Source organism: Penaeus vannamei, chromosome 10, assembly GCF_042767895.1.
Source record: "Penaeus vannamei isolate JL-2024 chromosome 10, ASM4276789v1, whole genome shotgun sequence".
Classification (NCBI taxonomy): Eukaryota; Metazoa; Arthropoda; class Malacostraca; order Decapoda; family Penaeidae; genus Penaeus; species Penaeus vannamei.
The window spans coordinates 13188942-13213886 of NC_091558.1; the positions used below are offsets into that span (position 1 = coordinate 13188942).

General features: G+C 35.4%; 2 protein-coding genes across 8 annotated transcripts in view; one reads left to right on the forward strand and one right to left on the reverse strand.

Moving 5' to 3' along the window:
• Positions 1-3959, forward strand: part of Papss (PAPS synthetase) — a 52463-nt gene extending 48504 nt beyond the window's left edge. For all 6 annotated transcript variants that reach the window (XM_027351881.2, XM_027351882.2, XM_027351884.2 and 3 more), the window contains exons 6-11: positions 20-217; positions 560-761; positions 1090-1183; positions 1794-1929; positions 2137-2260; positions 2500-3959. In XM_027351881.2, the coding sequence (XP_027207682.1) occupies positions 20-217; positions 560-761; positions 1090-1183; positions 1794-1929; positions 2137-2260; positions 2500-2951 (1206 nt within the window). In that variant the 3' untranslated portion in view covers positions 2952-3959. The remainder of the gene's footprint in view (positions 1-19; positions 218-559; positions 762-1089; positions 1184-1793; positions 1930-2136; positions 2261-2499) is intronic.
• Positions 3960-8051: 4092 nt separating this feature from the next.
• san (Probable N-acetyltransferase san) lies at positions 8052-24929 on the reverse strand. Of its 2 annotated transcripts, XM_027351886.2 has the most exons (5): positions 24806-24929; positions 18023-18082; positions 11586-11722; positions 10315-10501; positions 8052-9046 (listed from the first exon to the last, which is right to left on the reverse strand). In XM_027351886.2, the coding sequence occupies exons 1-5, from the start codon at positions 24811-24813 to the stop codon at positions 8905-8907; spliced, it is 534 nt and encodes a 177-aa protein (XP_027207687.1). In that variant the 5' UTR covers positions 24814-24929; the 3' UTR covers positions 8052-8904. The 2 variants fall into 2 exon arrangements, with proteins under 2 accessions (XP_027207687.1, XP_027207689.1); XM_027351888.2 differs by lacking the exon at positions 18023-18082 and having other exon boundaries at positions 24806-24915.
• Positions 24930-24945: the final 16 nt, after the last annotated feature.

The window sequence follows — 24945 nt, forward strand, 5'->3', positions numbered from 1 at the left end:
TATTTTTCTGTTTTTTCAGAGTATTATTCCTGAGGCAGTAAGAGATAACCTGAAGGAACTCTTTGTCCCAGAGAACAAACTGACAGCAGCAAGGGCTGAAGCCGAGTCTCTTCCTTCAGTTAACATAACCAAACTAGACTTACAGTGGGTGCAGGTCCTCTCTGAGGGATGGGCTTCTCCCCTAGATGGATTTATGAGAGAGAAGGAATTTTTGCAGGTAGGAGTTGCTTCCTAGAGAGTTCTGTTGGTTTCATGATTTGAAGAATGATATATTTCAATTTGTTGTCCTTAAACAAAATGCTTAATGGTTATCATTTCTGCCACAGATTAGCTTATAGATTAATTTAGGGGTCTTAGTAAAAAAAAAAAAAAAAATCTTTTGTTTCCCATTTCTATTGTTTTCCTTTTTTTTCCCTTTTGACTCACAGTGTACTTGATATATTACCCTGGTAATGACATTTCCATATTATCTGATGTTTGATTCATACTAATCTTTGTTTGATGATGCTTAAAAAATGTACTCTTACAAATGAATGACATATTTTTCACTTTTTTCCAGTGCCAACATTTTGGTTGTTTGCTAGATTATGGAATTACAAATCAGTCCATTCCTATTGTGCTGCCTATTCACACAAGTGACAAGGAGCAGTTAGATGGGTGCTCAGCTTTCACTCTGCGATATGATGGACGGGCTGTTGCTATTATAAGAAAGCCTGAATTCTATGAACATCGCAAGGAGGAGAGGTGTGCCCGCCAATTTGGTAAGTAGAAGAAGGTGCAAATTGTCTGAAAGAAACTAATTATGAATGTATCAGCTTGGAAAAAGTAAATTGCAATCAGTTTATTTGTGTAATTCTGTAGTGTGATTTTTTTGAGGGGAACCAAAACTTGATAGAGATAAAATATTGCTTTAACAGAAAAAAAAATATATCAAGCAGGAAGTTCCAAAAGCATTCTAGTTAATTGATATTATGGAATATCTGAAACTTTTAGAGTTGAATAGTTATGGATTTTTCTTTATTTATTTGTAAGTTACTATTATGTGTGTAATTCTTTACTGAGAGTAAATTATGCTGTATTTTCCTTCAGGAACAACTTGCAAGGACCACCCCTATATTAAGATGATCCTTGAGTCTGGAGACTGGCTTTGCGGAGGGGATATTGAGGTCTTAGAAAGGATCAAGTAAGTATTTAAGGAATTTGCAATGTATCAAAATTAACCTGTTGATGCACAGACTTAGTCCAAAGTGATTTTAGTTTATTTATTTTGTTTACACATTTAGGGCTCCAGGAATGTTATATATCCAAGGAATCAAATACAAGGCCAATCTGATTTCATCTCTTTACCCCTTTCCATGAATATTGGGAGATGCATTTAAATTTTAGTTAATGTTAGTATTGTTAATAATCATAATGTCAACAATGATAAAAAGACCACTGATTATATCAGTATTAGGAAAAAAAGACTTCCAAAAATTCAAGGAATGAAGGTAATCAGGTGAGTTCAGATAGGCTTAATAATTGACTTTTTAAAAACTAATAGCTTGTGCAGCCATCCATTCATAGACAGAATTTACAAAACAAACTTACAGCTGATAGTAAATGCACCTGGTGCCAATTGGGTAAAGTAAAGAAAAGAAAGGAAAAGAAAAGAAAAGAAAAATTAAATCATAAAAATGGAAAAGATTGTTTTCATTGTTGTTGTTCGTAATGCATATACCCTTATCTGTGTGTTGTTGTTTTCCTATCACTATAGTAGTGATTCTATATATCCAACCACTTTTTCTTGTTAGGTGGAATGATGGTTTGGATGAATACCGTCTGACGCCCATGGAACTAAGGGCTAAGTTCCGGCAGATGGGTGCAGATGCTGTGTTTGCCTTCCAGCTGCGGAACCCTGTACACAATGGACATGCCCTCTTGATGCAGGTTTGTGAATGCATCTTTGTATTTTACTTGTGGCAAGAATTCTGAAAACTGTGTATGCCATGACATATGTGGAGCAATATTTATGACTTGCTGTGAAATCTTGAAGGCCAGTGAAATATTTTTAGATACACAATATTACACTTTGCCAAATCATACATATAGCTAAGTCTCCTGATATTATTATTTTTTTTTTTATTTGACTTTCAGGATACACGCCGTCAGCTTTTAGAGCGTGGTTACCACAACCCTGTGCTGCTCCTTCACCCTCTTGGAGGCTGGACCAAAGACGATGATGTGCCCCTGAAAACACGCATGGAGCAGCATCATGCTGGTAAGTTTAAGTCATATATTGTGTGTATATGTAATTATTATTATTATTATTATTATTATTATTTTATTTTTATTTTTTATTTTTTATTTTTTTCTTGAAGAGAGGGATTACTGCAGGATAACTTGAAATTTCAGTTAGTCACAATAAGGTTTGCATGTAGGATGTCACGAGATAATAATAAAACTTCATAAGCAATTGCAAGTGTTGTAATTAACATTTTCTATTTTCTTCTGCAACAGTACTAAATGAGGGAGTGTTGGATCCAGCATCTACTGTCTTGGCCATCTTCCCTTCGCCCATGATGTATGCCGGACCAACTGAAGTGCAGTGGCACGCCAAGGCTCGTATGTCAACAGGTGCTAACTTCTATATTGTAGGTCGTGATCCTGCTGGCATGCCTCACCCTGAAACTAAAAAAGATATCTACGAAGCCACCCATGGTCGCAAGGTCCTCACCATGGCCCCTGGACTAACACAGCTGGAGATCATTCCTTTCCGAGTAGCAGCTTATGACAAGATGGCCAGCAGGATGGCCTTCTTTGACCCAGCTCGCAAAGAGGAATTTGAGTTCATCTCTGGCACAAAGATGCGCACATTAGCTCGTACTGGAGAAAATCCTCCCGATGGTTTCATGGCTCCATCAGCATGGAAGATTCTTAGCACATATTATCAGAGTCTGAGCAAGGCATGAATGAATGGGGGGTTTAGGTAATGAGAATCATTAGTCCTGTAATATTTATTTAAATTAACATCTTGTTTAGTCACACAGAAAATGCATATCTTTGTTTTGATGCATATCTGCATCATATATCATTTTGGTTACATGGAAATGTTATATGGCTAATGATACCTCGGGAGTATTTTCTTCAATTTAAAGTGAATTGTGTTATGTACTGTGCACTTTGTGATTGTTAACACTTGGGCATTTACCATATGAGGACCACATAGAATGATAAGATAAGAATGTGTGTAAACCAAAAGTGAAGAAAATAAATGTATTGGCCTCAATCTTTTTAAAATTATGGCTTATTAAGTTGAAAATATACATTTTAAGTAAGACAAGCAAAGGTTTTTAAAAATATATATTTTCATATTTATTAATATTTATAAATAATATTCTCTCCTGTTTTTCACAAAACTGTGATTATTTTGATGTAGTAAATTGATTTCTTGTTATGACTGACAATATGCACTGTCTTAAACTGTTTAAGTTAGTCCATTGAGAAAATATATAAATCAGGGTTTTGTGTAGGCAACTTGATATGACATATACACCCAGAAGCAGCTGAAATGCTAGGATGTTGTGCTATGTATAAAGAAGTAGATATATACAGTATTATCATTGCTGGAGCATGTGTTTGAATGGTAGAATACAAGATTAGAAATATTGCTGTGCATTTCACAATAGACCAGCCTGTGAGAGCTAATTTCATGTAAGAGCTATATTATTTTTAGCTTCAGTAAATGTGATACAGTTTAAAGACAGCATTCCATACTTGGGATTATATGTATATTCAAGCAGTATAATATCTCTTTTAACAGTATGTTCAATGCAAAGTGTTTGAATTTTGCACAAATGTTATTAGACCGTACAGTATATTTTATCAGTTTATCTGGTGTGAGTGTTATTGCTCCATATTTTTACAATTTTTTTTTTATGTTATCATATAATTATTAAAGTGAATTGTTTAAAGATTAATTTTCGATTGATTAACCAGATCAGGTAAATTCTTATAGAGTACCAAGATATGTATAATCAGACACACAAAATACATCACCAAATAATGAAGTGCAAGACTTGTGATTGTTGATTATAACTTGACAATCACACTTTTCAAATGTTCATTTTAACCCTTCAAATAGTAAATGAATTTCCTTTGTTACTTGTTTCTTTTGCATAATTATGCACATGTGCCAATTGTGTTGGCTTCCATAATACATTTTATAGGAGTTATCCTGCAGTTCTGATATTCAAACTTGGTTTCACTTTACAGTAGGCCTGACAGGAAGCATGCTGATGAGCTTTTCTCTTGCTACCTATTCTAACAATGTCCTTAGCTCTGCTCCTCTCCCTTCTATTCACAATGTCTCAGCATCTCCATTATCTCCTCCCCCTACACCTTATCATCCTACCTCTACCTTTTCTTTCTTCCATTCAATTTCCTTTGCCATTGAAAACCCAGATGCTCAAATCTCTACCACTTCCCTGGTGCCTACCACTACTAGTAACTCCACACTTTGCCTGTTACACCAAGCAATCAAAACATTCCACGCCATTTTCTACCACATTCTATGCTACATCCATCTCCTCCTCTGCTTCTTGGATGTCTATGTTCTCTTCTTTCTCATAAGGCAACCTTCCTTTCTCAGACCTCTGCACTTTACTCTGCCATAGAAACTCTTGAAGACATTCAAATTTTTCCAAGATATGACCAAAGAGAATGTTCCTCTCTCTCCTCCACCCTCCATTCTCTCTTCTCCCATTCCCTTTACATTCAAATTAACTGTTGACGTTCATCCTCATTCTCCTTATGTTCCCCCTATCTTCCTCCCACTTTCTCACATTACACCCAATCCTCCCCTTCTCTATCTGCACCATCCTCCCTTCTTTCCACTTATCACTTCTGCTCCCTCCTGAATGCACATGTGGCTTCCTTGTCACAACAGTGTCCTTTTCTGGATCCTTCCCCTCCTGATGTTCTTCCAGATACTTTTCCTGTTTCCTTGTCTTTCTCTAAATTTCTTTCCTCCTACTTCTTTGACACCCGTTTCTACCCGTATGACACATTGATTGCTTCATAATGGTTCTTTAGCACTGTTCCTTTTCTTTTCTGTTCCATAGATACTCTCCATTTGAACTAACTTTGCCTTTAACTTCCTTCCCCTTTTGCATAATCCCCACATTACTCCATTTGCTACCCTCTACCTTTTTCACTACCATACTATCCTATAGTGCTCTACAAACTTTGCCATCTGGCACCTCTTGACTCATTTTTACCCTTTTTGCCGCAATATGTTACCATAGTGCTATATGACCATTGAAGCTTAGTATACTTAAATGTATTAACCATTAACCATAACAAGTAGCACTGTTGAGAGATGATACTTCACATTGTTTACACAAAACAAACAAAAACACAAGTGTCCTTATACTCCTTCCACAGTGACAATAATCTGTTTATGCTACTTCAGAACAAAATCAAAATGAAAATTAAAGATGACTACTAGTTCCAGTGAATCTGTATCACCAAATGGCATTCATGAACAAATCTCAGCAAATCTAATGTTGAGGTTCCCATTTTTTGTGAGTGCATTTGCATTTATTTTATTTCCATTACTTTTTGCCTCCTTAGTGAACACAGGCCAAGTCGATCATACCCTGTTTTTTTCTAATAAACTGCATATTCATCTAGTTAGTTGTCAATCAGAGGTTCCATAGGAATGTTTTAGATTTGTTTCTATATAAAATAATGGAAGGTATGTGCAGATAAATTTGTAGAATATACTCCCTGGTTGTATTTGGAAGACCCATCCCTGCTGAAAAGACCTGGAGAACTTTTTTTTTACCATCAGATGATGAAAGCCTACCTGACACATTCAAAATTGATCAATGAGAAGTAAACAAAATAACAAATGGTCCTAAGAAACCCAAGCCTCTTCTAACTGATATTAAGGAACAACTACAAATTACAATAGCCAGATCACCCATTCCTTTAGCAACAACTATCCCAATCACAGCAAACAGCAGTCAAACCTCAGAAGCCAAGCCCAATAAGAAAGTAGTCAGGAAAAGCTTTATCCTACAAGAACTAAGAGAGATGGAAAAAGACTGAAAGAGAATTAAATATAGATTGGATCCACAGAAACCAACCTGGATATGATTCTCACCATAATGCAAATGAGACTATTTGCGAAAGTTCATGGACAGACATTTACACTGAAGCTGATGGTGTGCCGTCCACCAGCAGACCATACCCATGTATGGTCTACTGATGGGTTTTCATACATAGGTATTCATACATATAGAAAACAAGTAAAAAAAATAATTGTTCAATGGCTGGGTAGCAAGAGATCTGTAAATTTCTACTAATCAACTAGTTCTGAAATCATGCAAACCAGTAAGGAGATACTGAATCAAGGCAACTGTTAAGAAGGCTTACAAATCAAACTCTGGGATAAGCAAAAGAGAAAGTGATATATTTCTATGGGCTAGCTTAGTCTGGTAACTCAAAAATTTGTCCTGATTTTGTTTAATTACGTTCAAATCTTAAAAAGGACCATGTTGTTGATACACAAAGAACAAAACAAGAATATACTCAGAACTCAAGTAGCTCAGATCTCTCATGATGTCTGCCATTTCTAGGACTATTCTAAATAAAAAAGATATCCTATATGCATAGATGAATCATACTGTGTACTATAATGACGGCTGCTTTTTAACTCACGTGTGTCCCACATATGAGACACTCGGGGGGGGGGAAAAAAAAAAAAAAAAAAAAAAAAAAAATTGCCGGGCATCCCACCAGTGTAATGCTGTATTGGGGCTCGTGCTCTGACTCAGCAGCAGGCTGTGGCCGGAGCGTGGGCAGAGTCCAGGCCAGCAACGCACCCCTATTTTGTAGCCGCCCAGAAACTTTTATTTTCAACTTCAAAATATACTGGCGTTAGTGGGTTAATGGTATATAAGATGATGACAAAACTGCATGGCGATGTCCAAAGACAAGTGTATCAACATTAGCTGTTGAAATATCTGTTGGAACATCAGATCATGCTGTTTATCTACAGGCATGTATTACAAGTCATAAATATCATTCAGTCTTACCCAACATTCACATTCCAAGTCTAGTCTCTTCCAAAAGAGGTCTATTGGTGGGCCTACAAAACTTTATATGGGGGAGAGAGAGTCAAGAGGTTTCAGCTGGGAGACACTGAAGAAAAAGAATTATAAACTTTAAACTGCCATTGTCACTAGGTGACAATGGCAGATGTAAATCAGAAATGTAATTCTGTTAATCTATTGCTTATTTTAATGAGCAACTACTAGACATAGTGGTGAGTTGTGTTATATAATTACAGTTTCAGGAACTAAAAAGTTTGGGGGCAAGCCCAACAGAAGGTAACTGCCTTATGTAGATCCACCAATGAATACCATAATAGCTATTTGGTGGAAATATACATGGTACCTTGAAAAAATAATAACTAGGTTAAATTTTATATTAACATGATTCAGTGACTAGACTTAGCATCATGGGAATAACAGAGTTTAACACAACAACCTCAATAATCACATCTTTGCTGGCACTTTTGCAAGGTAACAAACAAAACATTTAGAACTTTCACTATTCAACTCTACAAAATTTGAATACTTGTGATCCTGTGCCACTGATTCAATTGAACTTTTTCTTTTATACATTTCTGTAAAAAAAACTTATATATCAACAATCAGACATTAAGTTTGTCAAATCAAAATAGTCTCATATAATTTTCATATGGTAATGCACTCATTTGTATCTAATATATCCATGATAACACTCAAAATATATCAGAAGTTAACATTCAAATTTTGAGAACATTGAAATTCCAAAGAAAAACAGGACTGATTTTTATATCTTTGGAAAGTTTAATGGAAAAAAAAGGTGGATCAACATTTAAATGAAGTTAAAGTAATGGCAAAATATTGTTTTACTTACAAAGTTTAAAGTACTGCTCTTCAGACTGAGATTAAATTCATATTCATACAAGACTGTGAAACCAATTTTCTTCTGCTTCCCACAGGGCAATAAAACCAAAGTTGTATACTCTTAACTGATTTCATATATTTCAATCTTATAAAAACAACAAGTCAGCAATGCAAGACAATTCAGCTTTAGAGTGTTGCTATAAATGTGACTTAAAATGTAGAAAGATTATAAAGTTTTGCATGAGCATCAAGTTTCCACATATATTCAGCACTTGAGCCTCATTAAGTAAAAAGATTAAAGAATAGTAAACCTCCTATAACCAAGGCTTTGGGCAAATGAGATAAGATCTGATCACCTTTCAAATGGACAACAATGACTACATGATTAAGAGGTATTACAATATACGAATACCTAAAGCATTTTCTTTCTATCCACGAGGTGATACCAAATCAATGGGGCATTTCATAATCCAAATCAAATCTAAAATAAAAAAATCCTAATCATAGCTTCCTTTCATTCTACAGGGATATCATTCCTGAATATGCTACTACTTTTTTAACATCCTTCAAAAGCCCGTCTTTTACTGAAAAACTGACTTCATATAAATGACTTGTTCACAATGCATATCACTTTCAAATCACAAGGGAACAACAGTGCACATAACCAAGTACATATTGCAGTTGTGAACTAAGGCTTTTGTTGCTTGTCTTTCCATTATATAGAGTCTTTGATAAACAACTGATTCTTCTATATATTCAGTTTGTGGCTTGCAATGGCCATTATATCAGGCTTTCTTGTTTGTTTTTTATACAAATGTCTACCTCAGCATGAGGCAAATACAGTTGAAAACACTGGATAATTTCTTTTTAAATACTATACAGAGTTCACACTCACAGTAAACTTTTGTTTTTCTATTTACCAGTCCTTATCAAGTTTCTAGTGATGTTTATACTTAACTGATATTCAGGATTTGACAAGGGTTTTCTGAAGAACATGGGCATCTGCAGGCTCAATTCTCTTGTAATAATGCTGCTTTGTTTCCACCACGCCAAAGCCAAACTTCTTGTAGAAATCTAACGCTCCATCATTATTCACTTGAACATGCCTGTAAAAAACAATAAATTAAATTCTCTGAACTATGTATTTCATTTATGTATACAAAAAAATTAAGAATCTATAAATCTAATCTAATTTATCTATCTCTCTAATCATTCACTCACTAACAATACATGTATCACAACTGATATATAAATATTTTATTTGGATGTCTGATGCACTTCAAACAATGACTGCATTAGAAAAGGGAGGGAGAGGGAGAGGGAGGGAGAGGGAGGGAGAGGGAGAGAGGGGGAGAGGGAGGGAGAGGGAGGGAGAGGGAGAGAGGGAGAGAGGGAGAGAGGGAGAGAGAGAGAGGAGAGAGAGAGAGAGAGAGAGAGAGAGAGAGAGGGAGAGGGAGAGTGAGAGAGCGAGAGAGAGAGAGGGGAGAGAGAGAGAAAGAGAGAGAGAGAGTGAGTGAGTGAGTGAGTGAGTGAGTGAGTGAGTGAGTGAGTGAGTGAGTGAGTGAGTGAGTGAGTGAGTGAGTGAGTGAGAGTGAGAGTGAGAGTGAGAGTGAGAGTGAGAGTGAGAGTGAGAGTGAGAGTGAGAGTGAGAGTGAGAGTGAGAGTGTGTGTGTGTGTGTGTGTGTGTGTGTGTGTGTGTGTGTGTGTGTGTGTGTGTGTGTGTGTGTGTGTGTGTGTGTGTGTGTGTGTGTGTGTGTGTGTGTGTGTGTGTGTGTGTGTGTGTGTGTGTGTGTGTGTGTGTGTGTGTGTGTGTGTGTGTGTGTGTGTGTGTAAGACATAGAATGAGAAAGAGAAAAAGATCTGTGATAGATATTCTGTGCCAGATAGATATATTTCCTAAATATTCAAATGAGATCTTAGGTAACCTATTTGGGATCAGAATGAAAGAAACATATTTCATAATTTGCCAACTAATGACTAGTACTTTTAAACAATATCTGGACTTCCTATCCAGCACCTTAATCCTGCATCTTGTTGGTGACAGATAGTTCTACCTCACATATATAAAATTGTTCCTAAGCATGCCAAAACAGACTTGCCACGAGGCGAGTCCTCATGTCACTAAGAAAAGAACTTGTAAATAGTGCCATCAACATCCACTGAATATTCTACAGCATTTGTATGCATTTTGAGAAAAACACTAGCAATATCAATAAAACGATAGTGTTATTGAGAAGCTCAGGTGATGCCGATACCAAAGTATCACTCAATATATATCACGATACTGCCTCCCACTACTCACTCAATCTCTATCTCTCTATATATAAATAACAGGAGCAATATACATCTAATAAGGTAAATATTAAAAACTTACAGGAATATGGAGTGAAAATTGCCTTCTTTTTCAACATAATTTAAAACATGTTCCAGCATCTTTGTACCAATGCCCAGGCGGCGGTAGGGGGCAAGGCAGCCGAGGGTCATGATGTAGAGTCGTCGTTGACCGTCCAGTATGTCCACGCGGCAGCACACACCACCAACCACCATATCATTGTAGTATGCTAGAATGTTTGCATAAATTTAAAGAATCATATTTTTTATCCTAAGGTTACTATAAGCGGCGCACACGTGCTTATCTTAGGCATATCTTATATCCTATGAAGGACATTATTGACTTACAGTATATACTCTAATATTACTAGATTTGTGTACCAGTTTAATGTATACAATAAGTGACATGGTTTCAGGGAAAGACAAAAACAGTGAATGATTATTTCTCTCTACTTTGGTTGAGAACAAAAAATATATCTATTTACAAAATTCAGTGAGCTTCCTGAAACCTATGGAACTATTTGAATCATGGAGCTGGGCACTGGGAGATATTAAAAATACAAGACATCTCTGTCTCCTTCTGTTTGCAAGTGCTGCCTCCAGCAGTGTGCACACCTCCATTATCAAAATGGTGTATCCTCTTGCATATGAACCGCTGGAGGAGCAACAGCAGCAGGGAAAGGAAAAGGAAGTGGGCTAAGGGCTGGAGGTTCCTAACCCATTGTGCCTCTCTCCCTGCTGTAGGGGCCCTCTGACAAGTTCTAGCTTGAACTCTGCCTGGGTCACTTTGCATCCAAAAACCCTGTGAACTGCTCGGGATTTCCTTACTACCACATCCAGGATACAGAAAAATATCTTTTTGTAGACTATCATCCTGGCTCTTTTATATATTGTTATAACCAATCAGGCTACTCTACACATCGAGTGTTTGAGTCACTTGATCAGATCTTAAAGTCATGTAACATACTATAACAATGTTACAAGGCAAGAACAATTGAAAATTTGTAAAATAACTTTGAAAAACAGTCAATTATGAGGGTATTTCGCCTTAATGACTACAGTTGTACTCAGCACAGTGCCAAAATGATCCACAATTACTATTTCAGTCCCTGGCACCACTAGGTTAATAAAACAGAGATTTAACTAATAAATATGAATAAAGAGCAAAATGTGATGCAATGGTATATGAAAATACCAAATATATGAATAAATCACATTACCCAGGGCAGAGACATACACAGTCAGGCAGACATGGATACAGAGACCTCCACCTACCCACTCACCCATACATACATAGGAGCTTGGTGGTCTTACCTAACTTTGCCAGTTCCCCAGCTTCTAGGACATCCTTGTAAAACTTGTCATTGTAACTCACTGGGAACACCACCTGGTTCAGCAGTTTCAGCTGCTTTATGTTGTGGGGCGTCACATCTCCCAGTTCTATGCGGCCCCTGGAAAGGAAAATCAAACACAAGAGATTTAAAACTTAGATTTTCCTAACTACTATACTTTTTCCATGTCTGACTAACTACTCAATAATTGATTCCTTATATTTACTATTTGTGAACCTTAAAGAACAAACATTCAGAGGAGACACTACTGTCAATGATACATAGTCAGGCAAAATTAGCCACACCCTCAATAAATGCACAAGAACAACCATGTTTCTTGCTAGATCCAGTACAGGTATAGAAATGTGGAGAACCATGGAAAATTGTGATGAGAAATTATGTAAAATATCTAAAAGACATATGTAGTAACATTTGTGTTTTATATGATTATCAGTTTAGATTACTATTGCATTCATTTTCCCATCAAAATTATAATGATAATGTATAAGAATGAATATCTTTAAAGTGTAAGAGATTTATTTTACCAGGTTCACTTATATCCTCATAAGAAATACATGTATTTCTAACAAGATATAACCAAAACTGGTCAATTATCTCTCTTACACTGTCATGATACTCATTCTAAGTGATACCTTTCTCAACATGTGTTGCATTGAACACTGTTCATTATAATGATTATTCATTATTACATGCTGCTGCATTGGTATGTTTGCATGTGACACATTACCCAAAAATTTTGATACACTATCTTTATTTCTTGGATTCATGCAACAAGAACTTTATATGTTACCTTCTACTACATTTAAAGGGCATCATAAATGGCAATAATTATGTTTCAGATTAAAATTCTTCAAACAACCCATATTTGTCTAATCAAACACGATATTGCAGATACGTAATGAAGCCCTAACCAACAGAAGTAAAATCATGTGGCCCTTTTGTTGTTTCTTCTTAAATGAATTTCTTTTCATAACAATAATTCTGTTTTTATTAACACAAGGATTAGCATTAAAAATTGGTAAACTAATCTTTACACATCTGAACTGTTACAAGAAATTATGACCATTTCCCCTTCCATTCCTTTAACCTAAAATCTCAATTCAAATCCATATTCTATCTTTGATCAAACAAAAGAGTTTAACAGTACTCCAACTTGATTTCAAGAGGCAACTGGATGGACGTGGGAAAGCTATGAGTCACAAGACCCTATAAGATATTAATAGTCTCAGACATGGATCATGAACCTTAACCCACTAGCGACGGTACATTGATAAGCCGAAAATAATATTTTATGGCCGCTCGGACGAGTCTGGCAACATTCCTGCACACCGGCCGCCACGGGTGACAAAATCAGAGCATGAGCTCCAATTAGCATCACACCGGCAGGACGCCCAGCAATGTTTACTTTTCCAGGTGTCTCATATGTGGGACACCCGTTGTATGTGGGCTAAGGCCAAGGGTCTTTGATCACTCCTTAAAGTGTGCTATTTTCATTGCAGTTAATAAAGCCATATAAAATTACAGAGTGAAACTTGAATACATGTCCAGTTATTAGCCTGTGATGCACTGATGTGCTATGAGATTAATTTTCATACTCTATTTGTAGTTTCTACATGGAAAATAGGTATGAACTTTTTGATGAAAAATTAAATAACTGGCATAAGTAGTATTTCTCAATACTAGCCATCATCAACAAAGAAAGAAAGAAAAAGAAAGAAAGAAAGAAAAAAAAAACCCTCTCCATTTTCTATTACTTTAAGAACAACAGAAGCAGAAACAACAATAATGACCATGATAGTAACAACAACTATGATAATAAATGAATAATTAATAGTAGTAATAATAATAATAATCATAATATTAAAATGCTAATACTACTACTACAATCATAACAATAATATAACAATAGAGTAATAATATATGTGTAGACTCTACCATCACTTTTACTAATCCTATAACAATAATAATAATAATAATAAAAAAGACGATAATATCAATAATAATAACAATAATAAAAAACAATAGGGACGTTCATCATGACGTCACTAGAGTTGTCACGATCAATCGGAGGCAGTGGACAAAAACAACAACAAAATCCCACGAACTTCGTTATCATTTATTGGTCTGACGCGAACATTGTCCCTTTTTTTTCTCGATTTATATAAGAATCGCATCCTTTTTCACCCTTTACTAAGAAACTTCGACATGGTAAACAGGTGCATTATTATTGGATGTGCAAATGGACAGCAAAAAGGTTCAACTTCAAGTTTTAATTGTTTTCAGAAAGACCCCGAGAGAAGGAGGCTTTGGCTATCAATCGCAAGAACTTTGATCCTGCACCTGGGAGTGATGTAAGAGTTTGTGCTAATGGTATGTATGATAGCTTTTCTATAAAGATATTCTAAAATTTAAATGGTTATGTCACAACTCTTTCTAGGGCATGTATTTCTCCGTGGTTAGGCATAGGCCTAGGCGGTGGTAGATGTTGTGGGTGACTGGTTTCTATTTTCTTCTTTCACTTTAAGTTTCAGTTAATGTGATTTTACAACTCTCCCTGCACAAAGGTCGTCAGAAATCAAATGGGAACACAATGAAGATAGTAAATCTAATGACTACTACACTGTCCTCTCAACAACTTCCGGAACTTTGCTTGGAATGTAAATTTAACGTTTTAGAAAAGTCTGGCTATAATTACTAAAAAATATTGATAAAAACTCGTTTTGAGAAACTTTTCGAAAAACCAGGCCTAAAAGGCAAAGAGCGAGCAAGAAAGAATTTCCCAAGTTCCAGGAGAATTTAATCCTACAACTAGGAACCAGTCTTATTATAAGCAGTATTGAGAGTACTTACTTGTACCCTTCAAGAGGTCTGTGGCCCTTTAATTCTTTTAGTGTGTAAACACCAGGTGTTTGTATAAAGGTCGGTCAACCAAACAATTAGTATGGCCCAGCAAATACAGATAGCTGTATTCTGATTTTTTCTTATGTTGAATACTAAATTCCATTATCCTCTTTTGTTTTAAAACTTAAGAAAAATACTTGAAAGCTTTGAGTGATTTGTAGGCTTTCAACTCCTCTTCTGTGTAACTACCTGGCGTGTGTAAATAGGTAGATATAAATATCACCAAAACTAACATCGAGCTTTCAGACCGGCCATCTGAGAGAGAGAGAGAGGATCTGGTAAGCTTTCTGTACCTTTAGAATACTTAAGTTTTTCATCATGACATTTAGCAACTAAATTGAGATATTTGTAGTAAGTTGACATCGCTCTCACAGCTGATTCAGCGGCCATTATTGATCTTTTGCCCACCAGTGTTGTGCGAAAAAGCCTTTTGTTTTTGTTTTGTTGACCGTCCCTATATAACAATAATAATAACTACTAGTACTACTAAAATAATAGTAATAGCAATATAATAATTATTCCATTCATAGTAGTGGTAATAGCAAGAGCAGTATTAGTAAGAGGAGGAGGAGGGAGGAGGAGGAGGAGGAGGAGGAGGAGGAGGAGGAGGAAGAGGAGGAGGAGGAAGAGGAGGAGGAGGAGGAGGAAGAGGAGGAGGGAGGAGGGAGGAGGGAGGAGGAGGAGGAGGAGGAGGAGGAGGAGGAGGAGGAGGAGGAGGAGGAGGAGGAGGAGGAGGAGGAGGAGGAGGAGGAGGAGGAGGAGGAGGAGGGATGGAGAGGAGGAGGGGGGAGGAGAGGAGGAGGGATGAGGAGAGGAGGAGGGATGAGGAGAGGAGGAGAGGAGGACAGGAGGGGAGGAGGAGGAGAGCAGGGAAGGAGGAGGAGAAGGAAGAGGACAAGGAAGAGAAGGAGAAGGAAGAAGAGGAGGGAGAGGAGGAGGAAAAGGAGGAAAAGGAGGAGGAGGAGGAGGAGGAGGAGGAGGAGGAGGAGGAGGAGGAGGAGGAGGAGGAGGAGGGGCAGCAGCAGCAGAAGCAGAAGCAGGAATAGTAAAGAACATTGTAACAGTAATACTAAGAAGAATTATTATTATTATTGTCAACAATAATAATGATAATAATAATGATAATAATTACCATTATTACAATTAACAATAATAATCATACTACTACTACTACTAATAATAATAATAATAATTATTATTATTATAATTATCATTAATAATAATTAATTATTATAATAATAATAATAATAATAATAATAATAATAATAATAATAATAATAATAATAATAATAATAATAATAATAATAATAATAATCATTATTATTATCATTAATTATTATCATTATAATCATTGTAACAATAATAATAATAATAATAATAATAATAATAATAATAATAATAATAATAATAATAATAATAATAATAATAATAATAATAATAATAATAATAATAATAATAATAATAATAATAATAATAATAATAATAATAATAATAATAATAATAATAATAATAATAATAATAACAACAACAATAACAATAACAATAACAATAATAATAATAATGATAATAATAATAATAATAATAATAATAATAATAATAATAATAATAATAATAATAATAATAATAATAATAACAAAAATGAAACAGAAAAATAATTATGAGTAATAATATATCATGAGATAGCAGCTATCATAAACATTTTTCTTAGTAACAACTACAGAAATGCTTAAATGTAAATGAACAACTACAGAAGAGCATAAATAATGCACAACTTCCAAAAAAATGTGACTGAAGCATTTTCATCAAATCTTCAACCAAATTACATACATCGGCAACTTCTAAATATTGTATATGAACTTTATGTCCTTTGAGTTTGTAGGAAAAAAGTCCTGACAGATTTGCAGTCTAGCCTCAGGGGCCTAAACTTAGCATGGTTATGACTTAACTCTCCCTGACAACAAGAGGGAGGATCACTAAAGAGACAACAACAGTAAGCATTATACTAGGCTATACGTAGGCAATGTCATCAGTATCCATAAATGCTATTTACAAGAACAATTAATTTATCATGGTGGGAGAAGAGTACCAGCATGATCTATTTGGGAAACAAGGACCTGTATACAGAAAGCCAAACAATGATATCTACTAGCGTTACCTCTGGACCTTCCTTCTCAACCTCAGAATGAAGGAAAGAGAATTATAACAAAGGCAAGAGCTTAGCTTTCCCCTTTATCAAGTTCCTAACATTACTGCAAGTATCTTTATGGCAGGCAGCTGGTTGTTTGGCAAAACTATGAAAACAACTAATACATCCATGTACATAGATAGGGTATTTAATGCAAAACTAATAGCTAAATGCATGGAACTCTTACAGTTTCAAATGTCAGGAGAATCCTTAGCTCTGAACTAATACATTTGTATGCAATTTTGATCAAGATTCAATTGAAATTATGTCAATCACCTCTCATGATTTGTGATATCCATCATCATATATACCTTTTCTATTAATGGTAACACTAATTATACCTTTTCTAATAACATTAATAATAATACCACTAACAACAGCATTACACAAGCACTAGCAAACTTTTATCAAATAAAAACAAATAATGTAGTTGCACAACAATAACACAAATACAATTAAAGCATATCAAAAGTAGAAACAAATGACAGTTCCAGTAGAAATGATCATACTAGTAATTGTGATCACTAATGATGTTAGTAACAGATTCACAAACTACAATAGAAACAAAATCAACAAAACTAACTGTTATGAAAGTTATGCTTTAACAATATGAATAAATTAATGATACAAACTCACTACATTACTATGAAAAAATTGACCAAGGAAAAAAACAATAACAACAACAGTATTGCCACTTCACACACATCAACAACCATTAATAAAAATAAGAAAAAGAACTGTTTGTATGGGGGGGGGGGGGATGTGCATAACATTGACAATAACACTGAAATAAATTAAAGTAAAAAATAATAGTAATAAGGATTTTAAAATCATATTTATAACATGATAATAAGCATCTTTGTAATAATTCCAGTTAACTGTAATATCAATTACAGTTAAAAAGCTTCTTCAAGGCATGTAGGTCATCTATATCACTGTCAAAATTACACTACCTAAATGGCTAAATATAAATAAAACACAGAAGTACTCCATGGAAAAAAATATATATAAATAATATAAAAAAAAATAAGAGTCTACCTTCCAGACTGTAAAGAATAATCTCAGTCCAACATATAACTTGTCCACAAACTTACACAAGGCAATGTGCAATGACCAATGAACTGACAAACACTCATACATACACACATACATGCTACAAGCCAATGTAAAGAGAAAAAAGAAGAAAGAAATAAGAAAAGAGTCCAAGAAGAAAGGAGGAATCAAAGGAAAATTGAAGACAGAAAAAGAAAAGAAACATGGACACACAGCCTTGCAACATACACATTTCTCTTCCACTCTACCATACAACATACCTGCAGCAGGAACTCAAGAGGTCATCTTGAGGAGGATGCAACTTTCCTTGTCTCTGGGGCCTGCAAGTTGTTACAGTTAGCTAAAGACTGGAGATTTGGGAGGATATAAAGTAGGGCACAACCTACTGCTCATCAATATTAAGTATAAAATTATGTACATTATTTGACATATTGCATATTTTCATCATTTCTTTAAAATAAAATAGCACTCCCCTCTCTTTCTTAAAACATAAAATTCAATTCTGTAAAACCTATACTAATGTCATAATGCTGCATCCACTTCTAAAAAAAAACTAATTAAATATAATTTTAAAAAGTGAAATCATGAAACTGTCAACTCCAAGTAAATGATATAGGATATGAATGCTGCATATCATTAGTGGCCCTATCAATTGTAAAAGTAAGAAAGTACAGACAGTGGACTTTTAATCTTAGTGTGTGGCCATACCCCTTCTGACATACATATTTTCAATATATCCAAAACATCTGGACATCATACATTCTAATCCTAGAATGTATAAAAATAAAAGAACAGAATACAAAATTCAGCAACTTGGGCTAGTTTCTATTCTAGAAGGTTTCTAGATACATTAAAATGCCCTATAATCTTTCTTTGTCTCCTTGTGATCTCAATGTATATCCAATGATGGGGGATGCCTTGTCATGAAAAAATAACGCTGTAGGGTGAGTGACTGGAAAGGTCATCACACAAAAATTGTCTGACCGCCAGGGTGTTGAGAGGTGTGTTGTCATGAGCTATTGTTGCTGAGAGGCAGAGGATGAGTAAGTCTTGCTGTGAGTGCACAAATTCCTTGGAGGGAGATTAGACTCCATGAGCCTTAAGGAAGGGTCACTGCATTCTTTCCATTGATATATAATAGTGGAAAGTACCATCTGTGAGCCATGACTGGAAGAGCGCTGGCTCCAAGGAGGACACTATTTCCATTTGCAGAAACCTATTCCTGGCATCCTTGACAGGATATTATGGAAAATTGAATACTAAGAAAAACTAAAAAATATGCAACACATTTTCCCTGAACTGTTACTGTTATTGCATAGAGCTGTAGTCTACCTGGAGTGATAATATTGAGTCTGCTCCATGAAAGCAGTCTATTACCATCTAGATACAAAATAACAAATTTACTTCAGAAAAATGGCAAAACAGCAATAAATGCATATGCAGAATAAGAGCTAATAGCTTGCACAAAGGGGGAAAGGAGTCTTGATACCATGCATGAGTGTTCACATGGGCCAGGCTTACAATCCCCACACCCTGGCGAGTCACCACTCAATTAAACCTAATGCCCAGGTATTAGTCTACATGCAAGCCACAAGGCACCTGAATCCATCACATTAATCATACGGCAAATACCATTGCAAACTTGTTTATTTAACCAGTCTGAAGAATAACTGTAAAAGTGACCAAATGAGATACAATGATGAGGGCTGAGAAAGAAAAGAAATCAACACACCTATTAGGATGTATATAACAAATTTTCCCATGAAGAAGCTACAGAAAATACTGCATTTTCCTTGGTTTAAACTAATCCTGACTTAAAAGATTGAAAGATAAATTTATATGAGAATGAAATGAAAAGGCAAGGAAATAGGTAATGAAATCAAGAGATATAGAGCAAAAAACAAGAGCAAGTTTCAAACAATGTTAGCCATTTTATTCACTTCTCAATGAAAGGTCATAAACACAAAAGAATCCACAATTTTCTGCTTGCCTTCCATTCCTCTTCATTGATATTTACTTTCATATTTAACAATGACCATTACACACAGAGATAAAATCTCAATACACATGCTAGAGTAACCAAATATTAAAAAATGAAAGAATTTAGAACACAAATCCTATCACTCCTTTTATCACAATATAAAAAAAATATACTGCCCTTGAAATAAATAACAATGCTATTGCAAACTGATATGCACAAATAGTCATGGACTGAGAGACCAAGAGTGACATGTGCAACAGCTTTTCAAATATTCACACTGAATGATAATGAAGTAAGAAAAAAATCTGAGAAGAATGGCAATGAAATGGCTGCACTAGCAAGCTTCTCCTATCAATATCTATTTTTAAAGATTATACAAAAGGCTAATAATCACTTGTGATCTTCTTACAGATATTTTTACAGTTGAGAAACTCATCACAAAGGTGATTGTCAAGTTTGGAGCTAGAGACCTTGTCAGGTGCTGACAGCCTGTGGCTTCAACTATGTTCTTCAAAGTGCATTAGGCAGTGTAGAAAGGTCACACACTGTGCATCCTTAAGCACAGATAGAGTCCCCAAAATTAGGCAGTAAACTATTTTACCAGACTTTGTAAACAAATCCACAGAGAATAAGGATACACAACAAACTACAATAACTGAACTAGTACTGTTCCCCGAAAGTGGTAAGCTCATCCTTTGGCCAACTTGGTGGTTCAATCAGCCTATCTACATAAGGTTATTATTTGAAGAGCTCAGATTTCATACACCAGAAACTGCTCATCTCGTGCTGCATGTCTATTAGTTACCAAATAGTGGAACTTCAAAGTTTACCCTTTACATATTAATGAGGATGAACAAAATGTAAATAAATAAATAAATAAATAAAAAATAATAAATAAAATGACTATGATAAACAGAGCAAAAAATATGTATCAGACCTAATTCAAGATAATCTTATGAGTAGCTTCAAGTTTCTGATGGCTTGGAATAAGAGGAGGTGGTGGGATAGACCTCTGTGGCTGGAGGACAATGGAAGATACTCAACAGTACCAGGTTTAGTAGTTCACACTCCTTGCATCCCATTCATACCAAACTCCTGGAGAGAGTTGCTGGTCTGAACTCTCAATAGAAAATTACAGAATTTAGATGTCTTCCTAGACCAGTGACCCCTTTAAGCCTATGGATGATCCGTTACTGCCAAATTTAGAAAATGGGAAATTCCAGGGACATCACCACACTGAGGTTAAAAGCTGGAACTCAATTTAGGTGACTCAATTTCAAAGTAAATTAAAAATTTGCTCAGTTGTTGCAGGTTAACCCACTTGTGCCGGGTGTCACACATATGTGATGCACAGTATACAGGCCATTGCCGGCTGTTCCACCGGTGCAACACTTTGTGATTTTGTCGCCCGGGGCGGGTGGCACGCGGGTAGGTTCCTGGACTGGCACGCATACCGATTTTGATTCTGCCAGGAAATGGGGATTATCGCCCTCCAAATGGACTGCCGTGGATGGTTTAGGAGAAAGTCATTAAGAAACTTTCCATATCTATGATATCTAATACATTAATGGAAAGAGTGATTTCAATTCTTCCATAAGCTCTCCACCCTAGACAGACTCCTCAGTCAATGAAGATGTATACTTTGTTTTCCTCTTCACTACAGCCAGTTAGACTTCACAAATCTCACTGAAGTAAACGGAACTCTTCACTCTCTAAACTGCAATTTCATCTTTCACCAGATGAACACATATCGCTAAAATGTGGTGTACAACACTTCCCTCCAATTCTAAGGTGAGTATCTGCAACTGCTTATTTCAGCATTTTGGTGACATTAGTGCCAGTCTCAGCAAATGTGTCACTCAACAATATTAAGGTGACCAAAAATGTCCTCTTCCTTCATCAGGACAGGGGTCATCAGCCCATATTGCTCTGCTTGTACTATGTTGCTTTCTGTTACCCTATTATATACCTTCCTCTCCATCCATCTTCAATAGCAAAGAGAATATATGTTCTATGCATAAATATAATATAGTATAGTATTTACAAATGCAAAAATCCCATTAATGTTGATTAACTTCAATGAAGTTTATTTTATAGAACATGTGCAGATGTGAATTCTCTCACTCATTCACTCACTCACTCACTCACTCATTTGAACATATTTTTACCCTTCCTTCCTTCATTTCTTCATTTGCTCTCTTTTCATCTGGTGGTGAGTGTAGGTATCTTAACTTCAACAGCTGTTGGATTACTAAGTTTAATGGCTTGGTGTGATAGGATTCTACTCAAACTTTTCTTTGCTACATATCAGGCTCTAATGATACTTCTCTGTTCACAAAAAATAAATGTCATACAAAAAAATCAGAAAATATCATTGATTCTGCAACAGGTACAGAAGACTGACCATACAATATTATGCAGTTATAAAGTAATTTTAAAAGTTTTAAAGGTAGACTAGAATTGCCTATCCTTGTGGAGGTGTACCTATGATGTTACTAATAACAAAGACCGAGCAGCTATAGGTACCTCAGGGACCAGGGTTTAGTTTGAGTACGGCAGGATGATTATGAGCTGTTACTCCTCAACTGTTAAGAAAACTGAAATAGTTTCAAGTATAATGAGGGTATTCTTACATAGTGTAGTATCTTAATTGTCCCAAGTGTGATAGTTCAATGAATTGCCCAGAAGACTAATTTTGTTTCTAAGGCATAACTGTATACAGTGTAACAGAGAAAGCAAAATTCTAGGTATGTAACTACAATGCCCATAACCACCGAGTTACTGACACATTAGCTTAAACTATTTACTAGAGTCACTAAATGGAAAGCTTGAGGTAATAGCATCTCTATAGCTTTTGAAGCAACTGATCTAATGCTGAATATTCTCTGCCTCTGACTAGTTAGTGACAGAGCTAATAACATAAAGAATCCGACATATGGGATTGACTGACCTGCTTTAACTTGTAGCTGTGAGTAATCAATGTCTTTATTGAATGGGCTTCCTCAAATATTCATCAGATAATTCTATTGGTTTTCAATAAATTAAGTAATTTTGTAGTAGCACTAGAGGAAAAATAATGTATGTTACCTAATGTAATTCAGCTGATGTAATGAATTCCTGTAGAGCTCGATTTACTGACAGGCCATGCCATACTATCGCTTTTCATAAAGACAATGAGATGAATCACAACAAATATGACATGTTTTAAATGCAGTAATGATTAGAAACATCTGTTCTGGAAAGTCTATGTCCGATATCAATGAAATTGATATATGTACCTGATATCTTCCAGATGTAAATTTTCATGAAAAGATATTTGTCATCAGGCATGCGGTTTACAAACTTTCCAACCTAGTGCGTGACAGTGTGCATAAATGTTTCTGTGCAGGTGTGGGTTTTCACATGGTTGTGTAAATGCCTATGAAGGTGTGTGCACTTGTGTAGCAACTTTTTCATGCAAGGAAATAAGTGTGGTCACCTCCACTGCCCACATATTATGTAATACATAATTACCTGTTGCCTTTCTTCTTTACTAGATCATGATTTTTGCTAAGTTAGCACTATGTTGTTAATCATGAGGGAGTGGGGAAGGCTGGCAAAGGTATTATTCTCATAAACATACTGATCAGGGAAACAAGTGTTATTTTAGCTTTTTCTTTTTTTCATATTTACATTCACACTGTTTTTACAAAAGCTTAGATGATGCTATTATGTCATCAAGAAATAAAGTTATCTCATTCAGAAGTCTAGGCACATGAAATATACCATATATACTTGAGTGAATTGCTAGGCAGCACTAGGTGCATTATCATGTGTGTATGCATATGTGGAGGATAGAATTTTGCTATGCCTCTGGTTAATAGTACCAAAATTTGAAATAAAAGCATTTGGTTTAAGAATATAGTTCACTGTATTTAATTGGCATTATAAGTGAGAATAAAATTTTAAAAGAAAGTTCAATGTATTAATTAGAATTAAAAGTAAATTACAAAAATTCATAAGAAGTCAACAGCCTCCTGATCTTCAAAATATGTAAACTAGAAAGGTTCGGCAGAATTTCTGTTACTCTTGCCACAGCAGTGCATGTCTGTACTGTTAATGCTCTGCCTCCAACAACCCCTGGGAAACACTGTCTTTGACTTATTTTGTAAGGTGTGATAGAGCTGTAACTCATGAGTAACAAGTGGACTAAGCTAAGAGTGGCGCTTTCCTCAAACTTTTACGTCTATTTGTGGCGTTACCATTCGTATCTGCAGATTACTATTTGTATCTATGACTGCATTCTTTTTGTCCTTTACAAAAATATCACATTTAATATGTCCTAACCTACTGTGTCTAATACTGTAACAATTAAACCATAAAAAGCAAAAGTTGAGGTTACAAGTGTACCTAAATATCGACAACATTTTAAATTTTCAATGGCCTTATCTTCAATCAAGTGCCTTTCGAGGATTCTAACTACAAAATTAATATATAAATGATGTATTTCATAACCGTACATTAGAAATTTCTGTACAAATAAAAAATAAAATCAATTGAGAAACAGAGAAGTCATCCCTCTAATTCCCGTTTTCTTTACAATCATCTCAAAATATATACTATTAATTCCTAATGCTAAGATACTCCAAGAGTAATGCCTATTTCTTCGGGCTTAAGCAAGTCAAACCACTATGAAGTGGCATTAATTAACAGCTTTGAAGACAAATTATAAAATACTAAAAATCATGAAATAAACTCAATGTTAACGGAGTGAAGACATTTTCAACTTCCATTAATGAAGCTGATCTTTATGAATTACTAAGGTCTCAGAAGAATCCCGAATCTACTTAGCTTTCAACCTCAGACGACCTTCACTAAAATGAAATAATTCAAAGCCTTTGAAACCACAAAAATGTCACGAGGAAGGCAAAAATACTCACGAAAAGATATGAAATCGCTTAGCACGAATCTATATCTAGCTTTTAAATTAAACCTCTTACACTTTCACACCTTAGTTCTCACACCTCGCATCACACAGACAACACACTAATTTTTTTTCTAGGCGTTAAAATAGGGCCATTACTTCCTCATATTGTAGCGTGGGCACAAGTCCAGGCCAGGCGACACGAAACCTCTTCAGAACACAACACAGGGCGCAGCCATGATGGGAGAGCTCGATTCATGACGTCACTTCCCTTGGAAACAGCCAATCAGAGAGCGGGA

Bases quoted from the DNA above. Each gene is read 5' to 3' on its own strand.
- san (XM_027351886.2), bottom strand. The intron at 10,502-11,585 runs GTAAGACCACCA...CAAACATTCTAG, and splicing joins TGGGGAACTGGCAAAGTTAG to CATACTACAATGATATGGTG. The intron at 9,047-10,314 runs GTAAGTTTTTAA...TGTTTTTTACAG, and splicing joins AATTTTCACTCCATATTCCT to GCATGTTCAAGTGAATAATG.